Source organism: Haliotis cracherodii, unplaced genomic scaffold (assembly GCF_022045235.1).
Source record: "Haliotis cracherodii isolate W230 unplaced genomic scaffold, xgHalCrac1.p SCAF_16, whole genome shotgun sequence".
NCBI lineage: Eukaryota > Metazoa > Mollusca > Gastropoda > Lepetellida > Haliotidae > Haliotis > Haliotis cracherodii.
In genome coordinates this window covers 4,677,319-4,698,467 of record NW_027266271.1, presented here as the reverse complement: position 1 = coordinate 4,698,467, position 21,149 = coordinate 4,677,319, and the positions used below count along the sequence as shown (strand labels likewise).

Genomic DNA, 21,149 nt, shown 5'->3' with positions numbered 1-21,149 from the left:
GTCATTTGGTTCTAAAATGTATAAGGAATTCAAGGATGTGTGTATCTCAGGTAAGTTTGAAATATACGTGATGTTACAGGCGCCTCATAACCGGTGTACCGGAAACGTGATTTTGTAAACGCTGGCCAATATGGCGGAAAGTTCCCTTCGGCGTTCGTGTTTGCGTATTTTCCAAAACAGTTTAAACGATTCTAGGGTTATCGAAGACGTTTTGGAATGATCATTGGTGATTTCATCAAAGACAGATACCCGTGATCACTAATATGCTATTTTTGAAATTCATTTCTCCGAGTAAATATCCGAAATTTAGATTTCAAAGCATGCTGTAAATATCGCCGTGAGTGGTGATTTAGTAATGTGTAAAGATATCACAGAACATGATATCACAGAACAGGGAATTTCCCACCTTATTCAAAACTGTAAAGTGTAGTTGTGTGGGTGATGTATTTTGAATTTTATTCGACTTCAAAGTGAGAGTTGTAGAGGTGGGACATATATGTCCCTGTGGCATCCAGGGGGTTAAAGTGTACACAGGTATATAGTGTGTGACTTCATGAAGATCCGACAGCCAGGTACATAGTCTTCCATCTATCATTCTCTTCTGCAGATCATGTTCAGAGAACATAGAGCACAACGACACTGCGACGAATTGTTTCTGTTGGAAACGCGAAACTTTTACTTTTGCACAAAATGAATTCAACAAATGGTGAAAATATCAGTGGAATTTATACCACACCGAAAGTGCGACAACATTTCATCACCACGTTCTATCAATGGCAACTTGTGCTATTGCTTTTTGTCACCACAAAAACATACAATCTACATATGGTGATTTCCAAATGTAATTGCATATGTCATTTATCTTATTTTAATCTTTGAACCGGCAGAAAATATCAGAAGAAACTTCTTTTTTCCAGAAGTAAATCGTTCGATCATGTTGATCTTATTCAAACCACTCATGTGGCTGTACCTGACTTTGTATAGTACGCCTTGTTTTCCCACGATGTCTCTTACAGCTCCTTCTTCGAAAATATCTTATAGGTAGATGTAGGCCGTGTTTTAAATCCATCCTAATGCTATCCTCATATTTGTTATGAGCTATCTCACAGCGCGGGTACAAAGTGCCGGACTGTCCCATCAGCCATGTGCCAAATGAGATACAACAAGCGGAAAAAGGGTAGCGTCACTTCTTCAGTACAAATGAGATGAGAAAAACAAACGTAAACATATCGTGCACGTGCAGACCAGTCCAACAATATATGTTCTATGCGACAAACGTTTTGTTCACAAGCATACAGCGTCGCCTAACGGGGCCTTCCGAAACAACTCGTCCGTACGTGTGCACAACTTGCCACCTTTTGTTCAGGATAGACCTCCCTACATTTTACTTTCCAAGTTACGTTATGGTCGCATTTCACCCAACCTAACGAGAAAAGTTTGTTTGTATATGCATATGGATATAAAAATACGTGGCATGACAATTTAATTGTGGAAAATAACATTTATTGCTAATTCCAAGAAGTGTTAACCCTTGCAATCAAAAGCCAAGGACGTATTTGTGTAACAGAGACGCATGTACACCAACTTTCAATCAAGCTCACAGACAAGACTAGGTGTGCCCTTCATTTACCATTCACTTCAGAGGAGAGAGAACAGACGCTACTGAAAATAAACCAAAATGTATGTAATCTTATAATCATGAGCCAATCAAGTGGTGAGATTGTTTCCACTAGCACTCGCCTGCCAATCAGCTTTGAAGTAAGTGAATCAAGTGAGACCCTTACAGTCACCTGTCTTGCTGACGATGCAGGAGCTACAGTAGCAACACATGCCACCGTAGGGATAAACTATATTCAACTTTAATAGCTCCTCGGTATGCCCCATCCAGGATTAAAGAGTAAAACAAAACATCTAACTTATACATGTATCTCCACTCCAGTATCTGTTTCTCTGTCCTCTGTCCTGTGGTATGTAGCTTTGCATAATTTCACTTCTGTCACGTTCTTGTCGTTTAGTACATCTGTCAATTACAGGAACAACAAAGCTCTGAAAACATCTGCATCGTATGTATTACAGGCTGTTCCTAAAACAAAGTTTACTAGTCAAATATGGTTGTAAAACAAAACGCTGTAATGAACTGATATATCAACTTGATGGCAAAAATATTGTTATCATTGATAAAATGCAAACTCCTTCTATTAATGAAAACACGTCTTCCCTCAGCTCGACTAGACATCGGTTTGTTTATTCAGCGTAAGTGCAAATATTTTGTTAAAAGCAGAACCATTTTAATCCAATTAGAAGTATGACTGCGGTTCTAAAGGCAACCACTCCTTATCAGCTATCATGTTCACTACATGTTTATTAAAAAAACATGACAATCTGAGTGCATGAAGCTTTATTTATCCATTCATCTTAAATCTTATGTATATTTATATACATTCATCTAATACTTACACTTACGAATAATATATGCTCTAACCTTTTAGTGTTGCAATATATACACATGCACACGCACGCGTACGCGCTGTCATGATCTCAATTAGTATGTATCCTGGAATTGGGAGGTTTTGACACTAAAGCATACACCCAAAACATCCTCTGTTTGGAAATGACTATGTTCTACTCCTTCATCCTGTGTCAGGAATGAGGCGTTTCAAAGGAAAGGACATCAAGAGACTCACATGAAGAAGCTACGTTCCACAGGTTTACGGTATTCCACTACAATAGGACCTAGGGGTGGACAGTAGCGGGGAAGGCAAAGGATAGAGAAATGCACATCACTATTATGACGATAGCACAATGAAATGATGTTTAACTATTACGAGTGTGTCACGTTTATAATTCATGAATTATAAGTTATATTTCTAATAAAATCTTATATATGTCTTGAGAGGACACATATGTCATGCTTAAAGTCTAGATAAGATAAAAATGTAGACGATAAATTCATAATGTCGGAATGTCAATGAAGCACCCCATGGGAACATGGCTAGACGTAAGAGAACAGTTGCAGCTTCACTCAATACTGTGAATCACAGGCCAAGATGTTAACCCGTCTTCACAGGTCGTATTGGCGGACCGAGTGCCAGTTACTTCAATATGTTTGCGTGAGGGGACCGTCCTTGTTTTACAAGAAGGGAATGTTCCCTGTAGTGTTGTGTACATAAACATATGCAGCAGCTTACCGCTAGCAGAGTATACATAAGCGTTGAACGTTACCACAACATCACATCACCATAAGGTGACATTTATATCTGCCGAAATGAACATAGAATCATGAACACTGAATCATGAACATAGATAGCTGTGCGGGAATCGCAGAGAAGACGCCACTGTAATATGAATAAAGAAACATGCATATAGACTGTTATATGGGACTCGCAGAGAGAACGCCACTGAAACATGAACATAGATAGTTGTGTGGGACTCACAAAGAGAACGCCACTGTAACATCAACACATAATAGTTGTGTGGGACCAACAAAGAGAACGCCACTGTAACATCAACACATAATAGTTGTGTGGGACTCACAAAGAGAACGCCACTGTAACATCAACACATAATAGTTGTGTGGGACAAACAAAGAGAACGCCACTGTAACATGAACACATAATAGTTGTGTGGGACTCACAAAGAGAACGCCACTGTAACATGAACACATAATAGTTGTGTGGGACCAACAAAGAGAACGCCACTGTAACATGAACACATAATAGTTGTGTGGGACCAACAAAGAGAACGCCACTGTAACATGAACACGGATAGTTGTGTGGGACTCACACAGAGAACGCCACTGTAACATCAACACATAATAGTTGTGTGGGACCAACAAAGAGAACGCCACTGTAACATCAACACATAATAGTTGTGTGGGACCAACAAAGAGAACGCCACTGTAACATGAACACGGATAGTTGTGTGGGACCAACAAAGAGAACGCCACTGTAACATCAACACATAATAGTTGTGTGGGACCAACAAAGAGAACGCCACTGTAACATCAACACATAATAGTTGTGTGGGACCAACAAAGAGAACGCCACTGAAACATGAACACGGATAGTTGTGTGGGACCAACAAAGAGAACGCCACTGTAACATCAACACATAATAGTTGTGTGGGACCAACAAAGAGAACGCCACTGTAACATCAACACATAATAGTTGTGTGGGACCAACAAAGAGAACGCCACTGTAACATCAACACATAATAGTTGTGTGGGACCAACAAAGAGAACGCCACTGTAACATCAACACATAATAGTTGTGTGGGACCAACAAAGAGAACGCCACTGTAACATCAACACATAATAGTTGTGTGGGACCAACAAAGAGAACGCCACTGAAACATGAACACGGATAGTTGTGTGGGACCAACAAAGAGAACGCCACTGTAACATCAACACATAATAGTTGTGTTGGACCAACAAAGAGAACGCCACTGTAACATCAACACATAATAGTTGTGTGGGACCAACAAAGAGAACGCCACTGTAACATCAACACGGATAGTTGTGTGGGACTCACACAGAGAACGCCACTGTAACATCAACACATAATAGTTGTGTGGGACCAACAAAGAGAACGCCACTGTAACATGAACACGGATAGTTGTGTGGGACTCACAAAGAGAACGCCACTGTAACATCAACACATAATAGTTGTGTGGGACTCACAAAGAGAACGCCACTGTAACATCAACACATAATAGTTGTGTGGGACCAACAAAGAGAACGCCACTGTAACATGAACACATAATAGTTGTGTGGGACCAACAAAGAGAACGCCACTGAAACATGAACACGGATAGTTGTGTGGGACTCACACAGAGAACGCCATTGAAATAATGCATGTATATAGTTGTATGGCACTCAGAGAGAACGCCACTGTAACATCAACACATAATAGTTGTGTGGGACTCACACAGAGAACGCCATTGAAATAATGCATGTATATAGTTGTATGGCACTCAGAGAGAACGCCACTGCATACAGTAAACTACGTTTATATCGAACACGTTTTTAAGGAACTGACGGATCTATCGAACTTACTCTTTAGTCTCAACCATCAGCTGAATATATGCTATATATAAACTATGGTTAAAACGAACTCAGTCTGACATTATTGTCCCTTTGAGTTGTTATAATCAGTAGTTTAGTGTAAATACAGTTGATTTCACAATGATCATCACTGCCACTGTACTAAAGGTGGGATGCTACGATTAATCACTACCACGGGTTGGTCAGATAGGCGCAGAGATTGTCAATGTCAGGAGAAAATAGGTTGTATAGTTGGATTAAATCAAAGATCGGCATTATCATTTGGAAATGGTTAGTGGGATCAACGCAGAAATCGAAAGTTCCTTTCTTACATGTAGTGTGGTGAGATTAATACAAAGGCTACCAGATATTATAGCATGAATTGCAGAACAGGTCTGAGGAAGAGAGTCAAGGGAAAATGTGATCCTTAATAGCTCGCAATTAAGCGGAGGAACTTGTACGTGATGTTTCTTTATACCTTGCCTAACAGATCCAACGTCGAAATATAATCTAAGTACTATGTTTTATCTTGTCATTTCCCGTAAACCATAGCTAAACTGTTCTCCTTGGGAATGATTTGCGGAAAATCCGACGAAGCTGCTGAATAACAATCTAATTTAACTGGCAGATAGAACACTCTTTAATATATAGGATATTAATATGATACATTAACCATTGACATCTCAGTAGCACACTGACATGCGAAATAATAATGGAGGCGATATTAAACAACCGACCGCTTCACCCAGACTGATAGTATTCAGATTAAGATTATTTATTCTCATGAAACGACCCGTGGTGGTACCAAAGGAAACACTTCAACTATTACGTATACAGTACATTACACGGTCGTTATGGTAGCAATATGTTACTTTTTTAGGGTGTAATGTACAATTTGCAATAACTTTGGACATAATATTTTACGTTATAGAATGTTCTGGGACACCGTAGCATTTTACCTTTGTAGACCACATATAGAAATTCGAATAATAATCTCCATGGTTACCCTGTGGTTAGAAGTTCTAAAAGTTAAGATTGAGTAAGAGAGTGATGAAAGGAATATCAAATATCTTTCAAACATATGCACGTTCATAAAGACCAAATTGTACAAATTGACCTTTGCCACATATCCACCTTTGATATTATGCACAGCCTATTAGAATTACCGATGTGAAAGTAGATACTACAGCTAATGCATCCCTCTAGTATAGTAGACGCTAAAAACACAGTCACTCACAGTGACCAGGCTAATATATCCCTCTAATACAGTAGACGCTAAAAACACAGTCACTCACAGTGACCAGGCTAATATATCCCTCTAATACAGTAGACGCTAAAACACAATCACTCACAGTGACCAGGCTAATATATCCCTCTAATACAGCAGACGCTAAAACACAATCAATCATAGTGACCAGACTAATGTACCCCTCTAATACACTAGACGCTAAAACACAATCACACACAGTGACAGGCTAATATATTCTTCTAATACAGCAGACGCTAAAACACAATCAATCATAGTGACCAGACTAATGTACCCCTCTAATACACTAGACGCTAAAACACAATCACTCACAGTGACCAGGCTAATATATCCCTCTAACACAGTAGACGCTAAAACACAATCACACACAGTGACCAGACTAATATATTCTTCTAATACAGTAGACGCTAAAACACAATCAATCACAGTGACCAGGCTAATATACCCCTCTAATACAGTAGACGCTAAAACACAATCACTCACAGTGACCAGGCTAATATTCAGTAGACGCTAAAACACAATCACTCACAGTGACCAGGCTAATATTCAGTAGACGCTAAAACACAATCACTCACAGAGAGCAGGCTAATATACCCCTCTAATACAGTAGACGCTAAAACACCATCACTCACAGCGACCAGGCTAATATTCAGTTGACGCTAAAACACAATCACTCACAGTGACCAGGCTAATATTCAGTAGACGCTAAAACACAATCACTCACAGAGAGTAGGCTAATATACCCCTCTAATACAGAAGACGCTAAAACACCATCACTCACAGTGACCAGGCTAATATTCAGTAGACGCTAAAACACAATCACTCACAGTGACCAGACTAATATATTCTTCTAATACAGCAGACGCTAAAACACAATCACCTTCAGTGAGCAGGCTAATTTACCTCTTATACAGTAGATGTTAGAACACAATCACTCACCATGAGCTGATCAATATACCCCTCTTATACAGTAGACGCTAAAGTACAACCGTCTACCACAACCGCCAACCACAAAGTGTCACAACCATGACAATGATGTGAGACATAAAGCACAATGACTAATCTATATGACTAGCATTACGAACAGTTTCTCGGGCACTGGCGCGTCAACGAAACATACATTTTTCTATAGCCAAAAGCAGTGAAATTCAGTGGCCTATTTCCCCCTTGGTCAATACTCCAGTGTCGACAAAGGTTCCCAAAGTGAGTATCATGATGTTAAGTTTTCCTTCGTTCGTATTTCTACTTTTGAAATGTGTATTAAAAGGCGTTGACCATCGCAATCGGCAATATGCCAGTCATACAACGGCGACATGGATATATTTGTAGTCGAGTTGGGGTCCGACAAATCAATGGTTTACGTAATAGAGAAATCATTCTCTATATGTTTACGTAATGACCTATAGCTGTGTCAGTGTTACTTGTTAAAATGCACGTTCGGAACGTTTTAAACCATTACTATCGTCAACGACTGGTTTTAATCACACGCAGTCAGTTAAGACAACAGCCTCATCACTAGATCAAGTTCAGTCGACTCTTACCACAAGCAAAAGAGTGATGGGGACTTATTTTCACGTTTTTAATATTGTTGGCATAATTATTGAATCATAATGGTATTTGTTATTAAATAAATCGTCGCTTACGTGATATGAAAGATATCAATACTCGGAGAAAAGTAACAGAATGTTAATCGACCTGTGCAGATGTAATCCAGTCCGTGGTGAGATTGTCTCACATTAATACGAGTAACATCATCTCATCAGTTTACTGCAGTCATGTACAATTTCGCTCACTTGTGTTTGACAAATGCCCTTTAAAGAATTTTTTTATCTGAGTGCTTTAGCGTTGTCATCTTTATTGAAATGCCTCTTTGATTTCGACCCAACTTTATCTTTACCAAAATATCATAATAATACTTTATCAACATATCTTTACTGTTAAATCCCACATTGCCTGCGACGGTAATTCTTACTACAGTTTTCGTGAGTGTAATATTTTTATAACGGCTCTCCAATTATTGGTTTTGGTTACTGTCCTGCTGGGAGACGTCATCGCGAGAGGTTTTATTGTTTATGTATATAGTTACCAGCCTCTAGTAGCCATGCTGCTTTCAAGAAGTGGAATTATGACTGTACCGTCAGCATATTCCTTCTCAGACGCTGCTGTAGTGAGAATAGACTTTAAATGCAAACTTGTCTGTAAACTTGTCTGTCCGCTACAACACATTGGGCACATAACCACGCCTATCTATAAACCAATGCTGTCTAATGGTGATCACCTCGACAGCTTTGAGTAACTACAAATGCAAGTGTAACAAGCACAACGTGAGTTCCTTAATTAAAACTATGAAATACACTAATCTACGGTACACTTTTTATACTGTAGTACATTCGTTCTTGCTGACTGTACAGGGGACCGTATTACGTTCGTCATCGCATTGAGACTACGCAAGTAACAGCTTACAAATCTTGGATCATATCCTTATCTGCCAAAGTATTTTCAGTGTAAACACATCTAGAGGAAGCGATATATGTTGTCAATTTGTTGTCCACAGACTGCGACCTTTGCTCGCCATGCCGACATATACAGATACAAATAGAAACGTTAACTTACCCAAAATATCCACGTGGTGTTGGCACGAGAATGAACACTAAAAATACCGAAGTAAGTATCTTCTTAAAGCACAAATACATGATGTCCAGAGAGACTCGTCGTCGACATGACGGATATGCGCCGCGTTACTTATTCAAGTACGCAACAGGTAACTGTAGGCTCCTCACAAACTTCTGTCAATATGCCTACTCACATGTCACCCATGTATTAAAACACAATTTGCTTGACACTACTGTGACAGGCATTTACAATACTAAACTTGAAGCTTCACAAATCAATTGTTGTTGCTGTAAATTACTCGCTCGTATGGGAAGCAATCCACCGCACCTTGAAATATCCTCTGTGATTCACGTTCTCTACCCAACGGATGACAACGATTAATCCGGTATAGAGGAGAGAGACTGGTGTACCTTAGCTGTATATAGATCAACATCCAATTCCTCAGCAAAATACTTTATCCATAACATCCTTTGTATTTGAAAATGCCAGTAACTTGCAGCCATCCAAATATCACTGTTTCGGACTGGATGTGGTACACGTTAATTCAAGATAAGCCACCAACATCGCTAATAGAAAACCCAACATCCTTATCCATCATCTATCAAATGATGTTGTCACGAGCTGGATGCGGCCCCTCGCGGCTACATGTCTCTGATGCTTCACTCGCCCGCCGATTACAGCCAGAATTTAGGATACTTCGCTGTCAGGTACTGCTGGAAGAGTTCGCATAGAGGTAGGGCTGTTCTCACCAGAATCCGACAGGACTTTCTCTCTACTGATTCCAAGAATGTTTTTATTTCTGTCACGTTCGCGTCAAAACATTGTTTTACTGGTAACATGCGTTTGTTCAGTTGTAACAAAATGAAGCCACTTAATTACCGTTGCCTGAAAGTATTCTTGAACACTGATGCTGTTTCCACGAAATAGAGTGGTGATTGAAGAGCACATTACTTGCCTGTTTGAATCCTCCGTGTAGTGAAATTAAAGTGTTAAAAGATGATGCTCGTATGCAGACCACCGGAACTACAAAATAATGAATGCATGCCTAATGCCCAGGCGCTCATGGCTTACATTGGAGCAATTATGTCGCTTGGCCGCGACCGTTTAATGGCTTTTGCAAGCAGCTTGAGTGGGGAATGATAAATGAAAATTAAAGGGGCACTCCTATAACAGCGTTACTGCCTTTCAGTCACGCCGCTAATATTGTTGCTGTCAGTCATCTTGACGTGGAAAACCTGTTCCCTATACACGCGCTTGTTCCATACGAGTTAAGTAGTTGAGCCAGGGTGGGAGAAATTACTTCATTGTAAACACGGGTGAAAATCCACCCATGCAGAAAATAGTGTTTGTATTCACCAGTAACAGTGGTCTATTTAGCTTCCACACGGCCACGCCAGTGTCGATTTCATCGTCAACAGAACGTCATTCTGTTCTGAAATAGATCTGTGTAGAGAAGCAATTAACATGTTCCCGCTAGCTTTCAGCTTACCTGCAACCGTGTCCCAGCCGGCCGCAAACCGGTCACTCGCCGTACCCTCTCCTATTATCTACACTCATCTCTTACGATGTTGTCGGCGACACTCTATGCTAAGAGTTTATTTTCACACAGACGTGCAGTTTGCCGCTACCTGAGATTTAGCTTCATACTTAAATTTTCTTTTTCTTATACTTTTTTCATACACATTTCCCCAATATTCAATGTAGCTGTCATACAATATTCGCTTTAGTTACAGGAATGTAGGAATAAATACACATGTAATTACACTAAACTGTAAGCCTGTTTCATGGACATTCACGTCAGGTAATGCCAGTTTTACTGTCATAAATACGAAAAAACTGCGAATTGCCACAATCCTGTTATCATACCAGTTAATTCAAAATGAAGACTAATTAGAGCCCTGTGCCCGTCACTGAATGGTGTGGCCTTTTAACGATAATACACATCCTAATCTAGTGTACTGTAAAAGAGTAATACAAATCCTAGTCTCTTTGTCCCTGAAAACAGCAGTACTGTAAAACAGTAATACATAGCCTACTCTATTATTACTGTAAAAAAGTAATACATAGCATACTCTGTTGTTACTGTAAAACATTAATGCATAGCCTACTCTATTGTTACTGTGAAACATTAATACATCGCATACTCTATTGTTACTGTAAAACAGTAATACATAGCTTACTCTAGTTTACTGTAAAACAATGATACATAGAATACTTTATTGTTACTGTGAAACAGTAATACATAGCCTACTCTATTGTTACCGTACAACTGTAAAACATAGCCTACTCTATTGTTACTGTAAAGCAGTAATATATAGCCTACCCCCGTGTACTGTAAAGTAGTAATACATACCCTACTCTATTGAACTGTAAAACAGAGATATATAGCCTACTCTGTTGCACTGTAAAAGAGTAATACATAGCTTACTCTAGTGTACTGTAAAACAGTAATACATAGCTTACTCTATTGTACTGTAAAACAGAGATATATAGTTTACTCTATTGAACTGTAAAACAATAATACATAGTTTACTCTATTGGGGTTGCACACACACGTGCATGCACGTCGCTGTATAAGTGCAATAATCTTGGACGCGACGTTAAACCCCATTTCACCTCACCTATTGGGGTTGAGTGAGTGAGTTAAATTTCAAGTCACATCAGCAATATTTCAGCCATATCGTGACTATCAAAGGTTATACATTATAAATACTTTATACAAAACCTGCCAACGAAGGGCAGTAAAATAACTGGACACACAGAAAAATATTTAAAACTAGTATGGAATCATAAAATGAATATTAAGATACATAACAATGCATTATAAAAACAGGCTATTGATCTCCAACAGCTGAAGGTAGATCACCATGCTAGAGTCCATCGGGACTTACTGTACTTTTGCTACCTTCATTGACCCCAGACGGATTTACATCATCCCCTCAGGTGTTGGCGATTTTTAACACATTTAGCCTCATTAAAACAACACACATTCTTCGATTAGAGAATGCGGTAAGAATAAATCTACTTTGAATGACGTAGTCTTACATACTATCTCCAGGAAACAATCATTTTACACTACTTCAACCCCCTTCGAGGATACAGCCACTAACAATCTCAGTTATTACATATATTCTGCCAATTATAAAAACTATATTATATACACAACATATGAATCAAAATTTATTGTTCAATTCAATTTCTTTTTAAAAAACAATATCTAAATGAGATCTGATATTGAAAAGAAAATATGATGAACTGTTTATGTTTAGACAGAGTATTAATATATTTAAGAGCTGTTCATGTTTTTGTGATTCTGCTGTAAAAATTGAACTGTCAATTGGAAATCTGGATGATATTGTTCTGGATCCAATGACAGTGGCGCTTGCAACTGCGTCATCGTCTTTGGATCCATCAGTAAATATAGACTTGGAAGTGTTGTAAGTGCTTCTTAACTGATTATATTCTTGCTGATGCATTAATTGGTTAGTGTTTGATTTATTTCGTTTAGTTAAGGAAAGATCTACTTATGGCTTTACCAGTTGCCACGGATGAGACGACCGTATTTGGGTGGGAGAGATGTTATTGGGGTCAATGTTTGCAGCAGATATTTCAGGTTTTATTCTTATTCCAAGGGGTGGAATCAGGGATTGTTTCTTTTGATACATATCCCCATATAGAGGATGAAAAACGCAGTCATATGCTGGATTAGATTTATTCGAAAATGGTTTTGTGACGTATTGTAATGACAGTTTTATACGACGTTGTTTTAGAGATGGCTCATCAACCTCCACGTGCAGACTATTAATGGGTGAAGTTCTGAATGCACCAAGGCAAGGTCGCAGGGCTTGATGATGTATTGTATCTAATAATTGTAAATTACTTTTACAGGCTCCACCATAGATGATGGAGCCATCATCCAGTTTGGAGAGGATGAAGTCTCTGCAGAGTTGGAGTAGGGTTTTCTTATCCCCTCCCCCACTTGGAATTTGAAACAACTCTCAACATGAGTCAAGGGCCTTCAGGCATTTACTTTTCAAATACTTTATTTGTGGTAAGAAGGTCAAATGGTGATCGAAAATGATGCCTCCTTTAATGGGATCATCATCTGATACTAACTCTGGGTCTCTATGGGGCTTCCTTACAAATGTGGATACAATAGGTTTTGGATATTGAAAATTTAAAACACTTTTCTAACGACCATTTATGGATTTTATTGAGACATATTTGCAGCTGCCTTTCGACAGTTTTCATATTCTTACCACGACATGAGATGTTAAAATCATCTACGAATAATGATCCATCAATGGAATCATTTAAAAGTTTGGAGGGGCTATTTATTTTAATACTAAACGAAGTGACAGACAAAATACTGTATTGTGGGACACCCGAATCCTGATTATAATGATCAGACGGCGTAGAACCCACGCGGGTTAAAAACTTGGATATAAATTGAGGCAAACGATCTGGCAATCCAAAATCACGTAAATCTTTTAAAATACCATGTTTCCATTCAGCGTCGTATGCTTTTTTCTAAATAGAAAAAGATAGACACTGCGTGTTGGCTGTTAATTGCATTTTTAACAAATGATTCTAACCGGACTAAATGGTCAACAGTACTTCGATTTTTTCCGAAATCTGAATTTTTGTAATTCAATTATTAGATTCAATGTACCATACTAATCTATTGTTAACCATGAGTTCCATGGTAAAAAAAACAACAACTAGTCAATGAATTGGGTCTGTATTTAGAGAGATCAGTATGATCCCGTCCAGGCTTTGGAATGGGAACAACTATAGCATCATGCTATGCTGAACGAAAGTTTCCGGATGTCCAAATTCCATCAAATATTGGTAGAAGGATTTCCAAACATGTATCTGTTAAGTGTTTTAAGAGTTGATAGTGTATGTTATCAGCTCCTGTAGCTGTATCAGGAGCTTGCCGAAGGGCAGTATGAAGCTCATGAATTGAAAATATATCATTGTAATCTTCCCCATTTTCTTATTTAAAATCAATAAATTTCTTTTCATGCTGCTTTTGGTATTCTTGGGACAAAGTTAGACGAGGTAGAATGTTGTGCCAAAGTTTCACCAAGCTTATTTGTAATGTCTGAAATATCAGTCAATAATTCATCTCCATTTTTAAGATGGTGGATGCTAGATTAAGAACCCTTACCAGCTTATGATCTTTTGGATCATATTCCAGACCTTAGACATAGGCGTACGTGAATTTATTTTTGAAACATAGTTTTGCCAAGATTGGCGTTTATTTTGTTTAAAAGTACGCCGTGCTTTAGCATTTAGAATCAATTTATTTAAATTATGAACAAGAGGATGGCGACGGAAATAATGTTCAGCCTTTTTTCTCCGTGCCTTTCTTGCGTGTTTTAAGGTATCATTGAACCATGGTTTTCGGATGTGTGGATTTACAGAAGACTTCGGAATACATTCATCAGCTATGTTATTAAGTACATCGGAGAATAACTGTATAGGATCAGCAATGTCAATAAACAGCACACGTTTTAACTTATTTGTGGCAAGTATTTCAAATAAGGGCCAGTTGGCTTTAGTAAAGTTCCATCTTGTTGAAGGTGGAATGTCAGATGCGGAAACAGGTTTTAATATGGTCGGGAAAAGGTCACTTCCACAAAGGTCATCATGGACTGACCATTCGAATTCATTTAGTAGATCTGAGTCTGTTATTGATAAACCTAGAGAGGAATATGTTCCTGTGCCAGGATGAAAATAAGTGTTTGAGCCATCATTGTATTTACATAAATCATTGTTTGAAATGAACTCTTCGAAATGATCTTACCCTTACTGGTGGTGTGGACACTACCCAAAGAGGCTTGTCTATTTAAATCCCCCATGATAATACAGGGCTTTGGGAGTTGGTCATATAGTGCCTGCAAATCAGTCTGATGAAGAGTTGATGACGGAGGAAGGTACAAAGAGCACAAAGTGAAAGCAATGCGCATGGTCACACGGGTAGCCACAGCTTAAAATTGAGTTTTCAGAATAACAGGGCTGTTGATGACACCCTGCCTCACTAAGATTGAAGAGCCCACAGTGGCTTTAGGTCACGGAGGAGAAAAGTAGTGATGTGTATTATACGGTCTTATGTCTATATGGTTAGTTTTAAATAAGTTTATTGAATACAAAATCCTGATGGTTTAAAATCTTGTATTAATAATTGTAAGTCATTAAAATTATTGCAAAGTCCTCTGCAGTTCCACCGAATGATTGAACTTGAGATGCTCATGGTGGCTCAACCGGAGATCTTGAGCGAGAGGAAGGTCCATGCCCTCTAACTGGGAGTGATGGACTGACCTCCATCTCTAGAGGCTCAAAAGGATTATGAACCTCTTCAGGTGTCACAGCAGAAGAAGGCAACTCCAAGTCTTCTCAATTGCTTTTTCGCACTTTTGGCCAAATGGGCTTCGCCCTGGACTTTTGAACTAGCCTTAATATTATCTGGTTCTGGTGATTTAGATTGCAGATTCTGTGTTGATCGAATTTTCTGAGTTTCTGTCTGGGAAGCAGATGTGGATATCTGAGTAGCGTCATGGATAATAAACTGGTCATCGTTGACCCAAGAGATATCAGTTTGGCAGCAAGTAGACACTGTCGTGGGTTTGTTGGCTGGATTCGGGAACAAGACTGCAGTGGAAAAGGTTTTATTGGAAAGGGTTTGTGACGGAATTTGAACTATTTTTTTGTCAGTTAAGTAGGAAACGTTTTGGGTATGTTTTATTTTTAATATTTGTGATTCACGGATAAACATTGGGCAGGATTTGGACGAGGCCTCATGCTCATCGTCACAGTTGGCACATTTGATCTGATTTGTGCACTCAGAACTCTCATGAGTCCCACTGCAACGGGAGAACCTTGTCTTGCGAGTGCAAGATTTGGAACATAAACCTCCACTCCGATATTAAAGTAACCAGCTTTGATAGATGTTGGAATTTTTCCAAGGCAGAAAGTGAAAAGATAAGTTTGGGTGTTTATGATACTGCCATCTTCATATTTTCGGGTAAACCGCTTAACAGCAGTGACTACTTGGTGTTTTAATTCAGAAACAATCACATCTTCTGACATATCGGAAAGACATCGAGAGCGGCCCTGGACAATTTCTCTGCTGGAAAGTTAATGTCCTGTGAACCGAAACAACAACCTGTGTGTTAACAAACTGCTGTAGACCCAGCAGATTGACGGATTGTTGTCTCCGTGCACATTCCTCAACTCGAACGTGTGCACGGGAATCACGCACGTTGAGACGCCCAACGCTAACACCGTATTCGTGCGTGCGTGATTCCCGTGCACCCTTTCGAGTTGAGGAATGTGCACGGAGGTTGCCCTTCATGAGTGCCACTAAATCTCTTTTGATACTGTAAAACAGTAATACATAGCCTACTCTGCTGTGCTGTAAAGCAGTAAAACACAGGCTTCTTCATTGTTACTGTAAAACAGTAATACATAGCCTAGTCCAGTGTACTGTAAAACAGTAATACATAGCATACTCTATTGTTACTGTAAAACAGTAATACATAGCATACTCTATTGACACTGTAAAACAGTAGTACATAGCCTACTTTATTATAACTGTAAAACAGAGATATATAGCCTACTCTATTGCACAGTAAAAGAGTAATACATACCTTACTCTAGTGTACTGTAAAACAATGATACATAGAATACTTTATTGTTACTGTAAAACAGTAATACATAGCATACCCTATTGACACTGTAAAACAGAGATACACAGCATACTCTATTGTCACTGTAAAACTCTAGTGTCACGTAAAACAGTTATGCATAGCCTATTCTAGTGTACTATACAACAGAAATACATAGCATACTCAAGTGTACTGTAAAAATGTAATACATAACATACCCTATTGTTGCTCTAAAACAAGTATACATAACATACTCCTCTGTTACTGTAAAACAGTAATGCATAGTATACTCCATTGTTACTGTAAAACAGTAATACATAGCCTACTCTAGTGTACTGTAAAATAGTAATACAGTGCATACTCTATAGTTACTGTAAAACAGTAATGCATAGCCTACTCTATTGTTACTGTAAAACAGTCATACATTGCATAAACTCTAGTGTACTGTAAAACTGTATACATAGCATACTCTATTAATACTGTAAAACAGTAAAACATAGCATACTCTATTGTTACTGTAAAACTGTATACATAGCATACTCTATTGTTACTGTAAAACGGAAATGCATAGCCTACTCTAGTGTACTGTAAAACAGTTATACAAAGCATACTCTATTGTTACTGTAAAACAGTAATACATAGCATACTCTATTGTTACTGTGAAACAGCCATACATTGCATACGCTATTGTTACTGTAATAACAGTCATACATAGCATACTCTATTGTTACTGTAAAACGGTCATACATAGCATACTCTACTGTTACTGTAAAACAGTGATACATTGCATACTCTAGTGTACTGTAAAACAGAGATACATAGCCTACTCTATTGTTACTGTAAAACAGTAATACATTGCATACTCTAGTGTACTGTAAAACAGTAATCCATTGCATACGCTTTTGTTACTCTAAAACAGTAATACATAGCCTATTGTTTTGATACTGTAAAACACTCATACATTGCATGCTCTATTGTTACTGTAAAACGGTAATGCATAGCCTACTCTAGTGTACTGTAAAACTGTATACATAGCACTACCACTATAAAACAGTAATACATTGCATACCCAATTGTTACTGTAAAACAGTAATACATAGCCTATTCTTTTGTTACTGTGAAACGGTCATACATTACATACTCTATTGTTACTGTAAAACGGAAATGCATCGCCTGCTCTAGTGTACTGTAAAACAGTAATACAAAGCATACTCTATTGTTACTGTAAAACAGTAATACATAGCATACTCTATTGTTTCTGTGAAACAGCCATACATTGCATACGCTATTGTTACTGTAATAACAGTCATACATAGCATACTCTATTGTTACTGTAAAACAGTAATACATAGCCTATTCTTTTGTTACTGTAAAACAATCATACATTGCATACTCTATTGTTACTGTAAAACGGTCATACATAGCATACTCTATCGTTACTGTAAAATAGTAATACATAGCATACTCTATTGTTACTGTATAACAGTAATACATAGCCTATTCTTTTGTTACTGTAAAACAATCATACATTGCATACTCTAGTGTACTGTTCAACGGTCATACATAGCATACTCTATTTCACAGTAAAACTGTCATACATAGCATACTCTATTGTTACTGTAAAACAGTAATACATAGCCTATTCTTTTGTTACTGTAAAACAGTAATACATTGCATACTCTAAAGGTACTGTAAAACGGTAATGCATAGCCTAATCTAGTGTACTGTAAAACAGTAATACATAGCATACTCTATTGTTACTGTAAAACAGTAAAGCATAACCTACTCTGAGTTAAGGTAAAACATCACTACAGAGCTTGGTCATCTCAACTGTAAAACTGTACTGTAAAATGCCCTTAACTGTTATTAGTGTTATACTCCACAACATGCCAAGTCACCTGACGGCTCCATGCAGCGTAGCACATTAAATTAAATCTACATTTTTTATCAAATGTGGACCCCGTCCTAGTTCCTTTGCGATAGAGACAAAGTACAGAGATAATTCTAAGAACTGTCAGTTTTAAAGACGAGGGCGTGTAACCTTCAATCATACTGAAGTCAATATATGCCAATGAAATTATTCGCCTTTGGTTGACAACAAAGATTCTTTACATATGCCTTTAGGACAATGGCATCTGGTAACAGTGCTGATGTGCTAACTAGTACTGTGATGCCCGAGCAGCAGTTATAGCTTCTAAAAGTGTTATCACATGTAATGCAAACTTTATCTTTGCAACGAAAAAAATGTTAAATTCTACAACCCCTTTCCCAAATTGCTTGTAAAAAGGAAATAGCAGACAACATTTCTTTCATCTGCAATAACGAACATTGTAACAAATTGCATGGGCATCATTACAAGGAAAAGAATGCTGGCCTGTACGGTAGCGTTCTATACCCTCTACCCACAGTGCATTAACTACTCACATTAGCTCTGTACAAGTACGACATGTCTTTGGAGAAGGTAATCACATGTTTGCTCGAATTATACTGCTGTTTGTTCTCAGACTTCCCAGGTTGTACACTTTAAAGTGATTATCTGTTGAACTGAGTAATGCCTTTACATTTAGAAAGAAGGCTTGAACATATAAATTAAGCACGCGTTGCTACAGCTCGATACCCAGAAAAACCCACTGTGTTTTGAATTTTGAGGTAGTCTAACTGTAAATTAGATGCCTCCTACTTTAATTGGGAACCGATCGCTCGAGCACGAGGTTTTAAATGTATGAATACAATGTATGCCTACTTATATACGATATATTTATTATGGTACTTATGCACCAGTTGTTGGAAAGGACTCCCCAGTAATAGTAATGTATATTTTGAATGACTATATCTCCTGCCCGAACTTTGACATGGCTGAACTTCACCTACTTCCATTAGTCATCAGTCTCCATGACTGCCAAAATAGTTGTTTACGGTGATAGTGGCATTTACAAACTGTTTGAATCTCGAGGACAACCCCGATCTGTAAATTATGTTTACCATTAAAGCGATGATTTACTAGTGGACACGAACCCACTGGCACAACCTAACTGCCAATGTTACCACCCTGAAGTTTGCCTGAATACCGACGTTTCATTGAACCACATTAGAGAGTCTGGGAGACTCGTTTTTGTGGCCTTGGCAGTGTGGTTAGTGTGTTTTACTTAATTGTGCGTGTTCTGAAATACATTTTATAACATTTGATAAGCTGTGGTTCTGATATCGAACGTATACAATTTTGATGGGTATTCGGCAGCCAACGGTATATGCATCGACGTGTAAACTATCGATAGATAAATGTTTTCATACACAAAGTCTTTGAGGTATCGAATGGAATTAGCTACCTGATTTTAATTTGATGTTTACTACCAACAATCAAGCATTCCTCAGTGTCATGTTAGAATACTCTATACTATGGGCACAACAACATACTGTGTAGCGGTTTTGCGTTGTGATCCGGCATGGAAAGCTTTTCAGGATGTTGTAAGACCTTATACAAATAATTATATTGATTTCGTGGGCTATATATCTAGAGCACATAACCCTTACTGTGTGAACCTGTCATCAGTCATGTTCATAAACAGGATAAAAACTTCAGTAAGAAAAGCAAAAGGTACTTCCATAGTGATAAAATTCTTTCCGCGTGAACATGGATAAAACAAGACGCATATGATAAAGATGACCATTCAATGGAATTAATTTTATCCATTATCACTCAAAGGCACAAGTTGTTGTGAAATACAAAAGACAAAAACATAATGGGGAAACAAGTGGATTGAATCATATCACATGGAAAGAACAAGGTCTGAAGGTGCTAAGCTTGGCATATGCAAGTGAGTTCAGACAAGTTCACACAATCAGTAGCGAGTGTGTCCACCTCGTGAATTGAGGCCTCACACCTTCACCTCATTGATTTGACAAAGCACTGAAGAAAGCCCTTGGGAATGGCATTCTAGGTCAATTGGTGACAGATCAGCGTAACACATTAACATTTTTTCTGAGTCAGATACTGCTGCAAAAGTTCAGTAACATATGCTCTGGCGTTGCTGCAATGTCACCCCCTGGCCGTGCTTTTGTAAAAACGGTAAAAAGTCCGTTTACAAAATCTCACATCTCTATCCCGCAACATTCCAATTCCCACCACAATCACTTCAGCCCTTCCTGTAGTCGTTATTCAACCCAGATCATAACGCCACAACCTACAAAGTGATCGCCTTCGGGAAAACATGGTGTGACGTAACGTTACCCTCGACGTCTGAAGACACTTGTCCTGTTGTCGGTTCGGTGAAGAATTAAATGTTTTTATAGAGAACATTTGAAGCAATTTCTGCTGAATATTTGTTATTTCTTGCAAAATAAATGTAATAACAGAAACATTTGTTTGGTTGTGTTTCTTCGAGCTTTTTTGATAATAGTTTCACTGGTTTAAATTCAAAATTTCATATGAAGTTCACGGTAGCGTTTTCCTTTGAGCACATTTAGCAAATTCCATTGCATGGTCTCCTTCAAACTGTCACACACGTTTCCAGGGTTGAGGCAATTGTGTCTTTCCTTTGTGTTCGCGTTACCTCCT

At 38.3% G+C, this 21,149-nt stretch overlaps 1 protein-coding gene across 1 annotated transcript in view; it reads right to left on the bottom strand.

Annotated features, from left to right (window-relative positions):
- LOC139463346 (protein Wnt-9a-like) overlaps positions 1–9,532 on the bottom strand; it is a 41,893-nt gene extending 32,361 nt beyond the window's left edge. The window contains exon 1 of the mRNA XM_071244594.1: positions 8,922–9,532. Coding sequence (XP_071100695.1) covers positions 8,922–9,001 — 80 coding nt within the window. The 5' untranslated portion in view covers positions 9,002–9,532. The remainder of the gene's footprint in view (positions 1–8,921) is intronic.
- Positions 9,533–21,149: the final 11,617 nt, after the last annotated feature.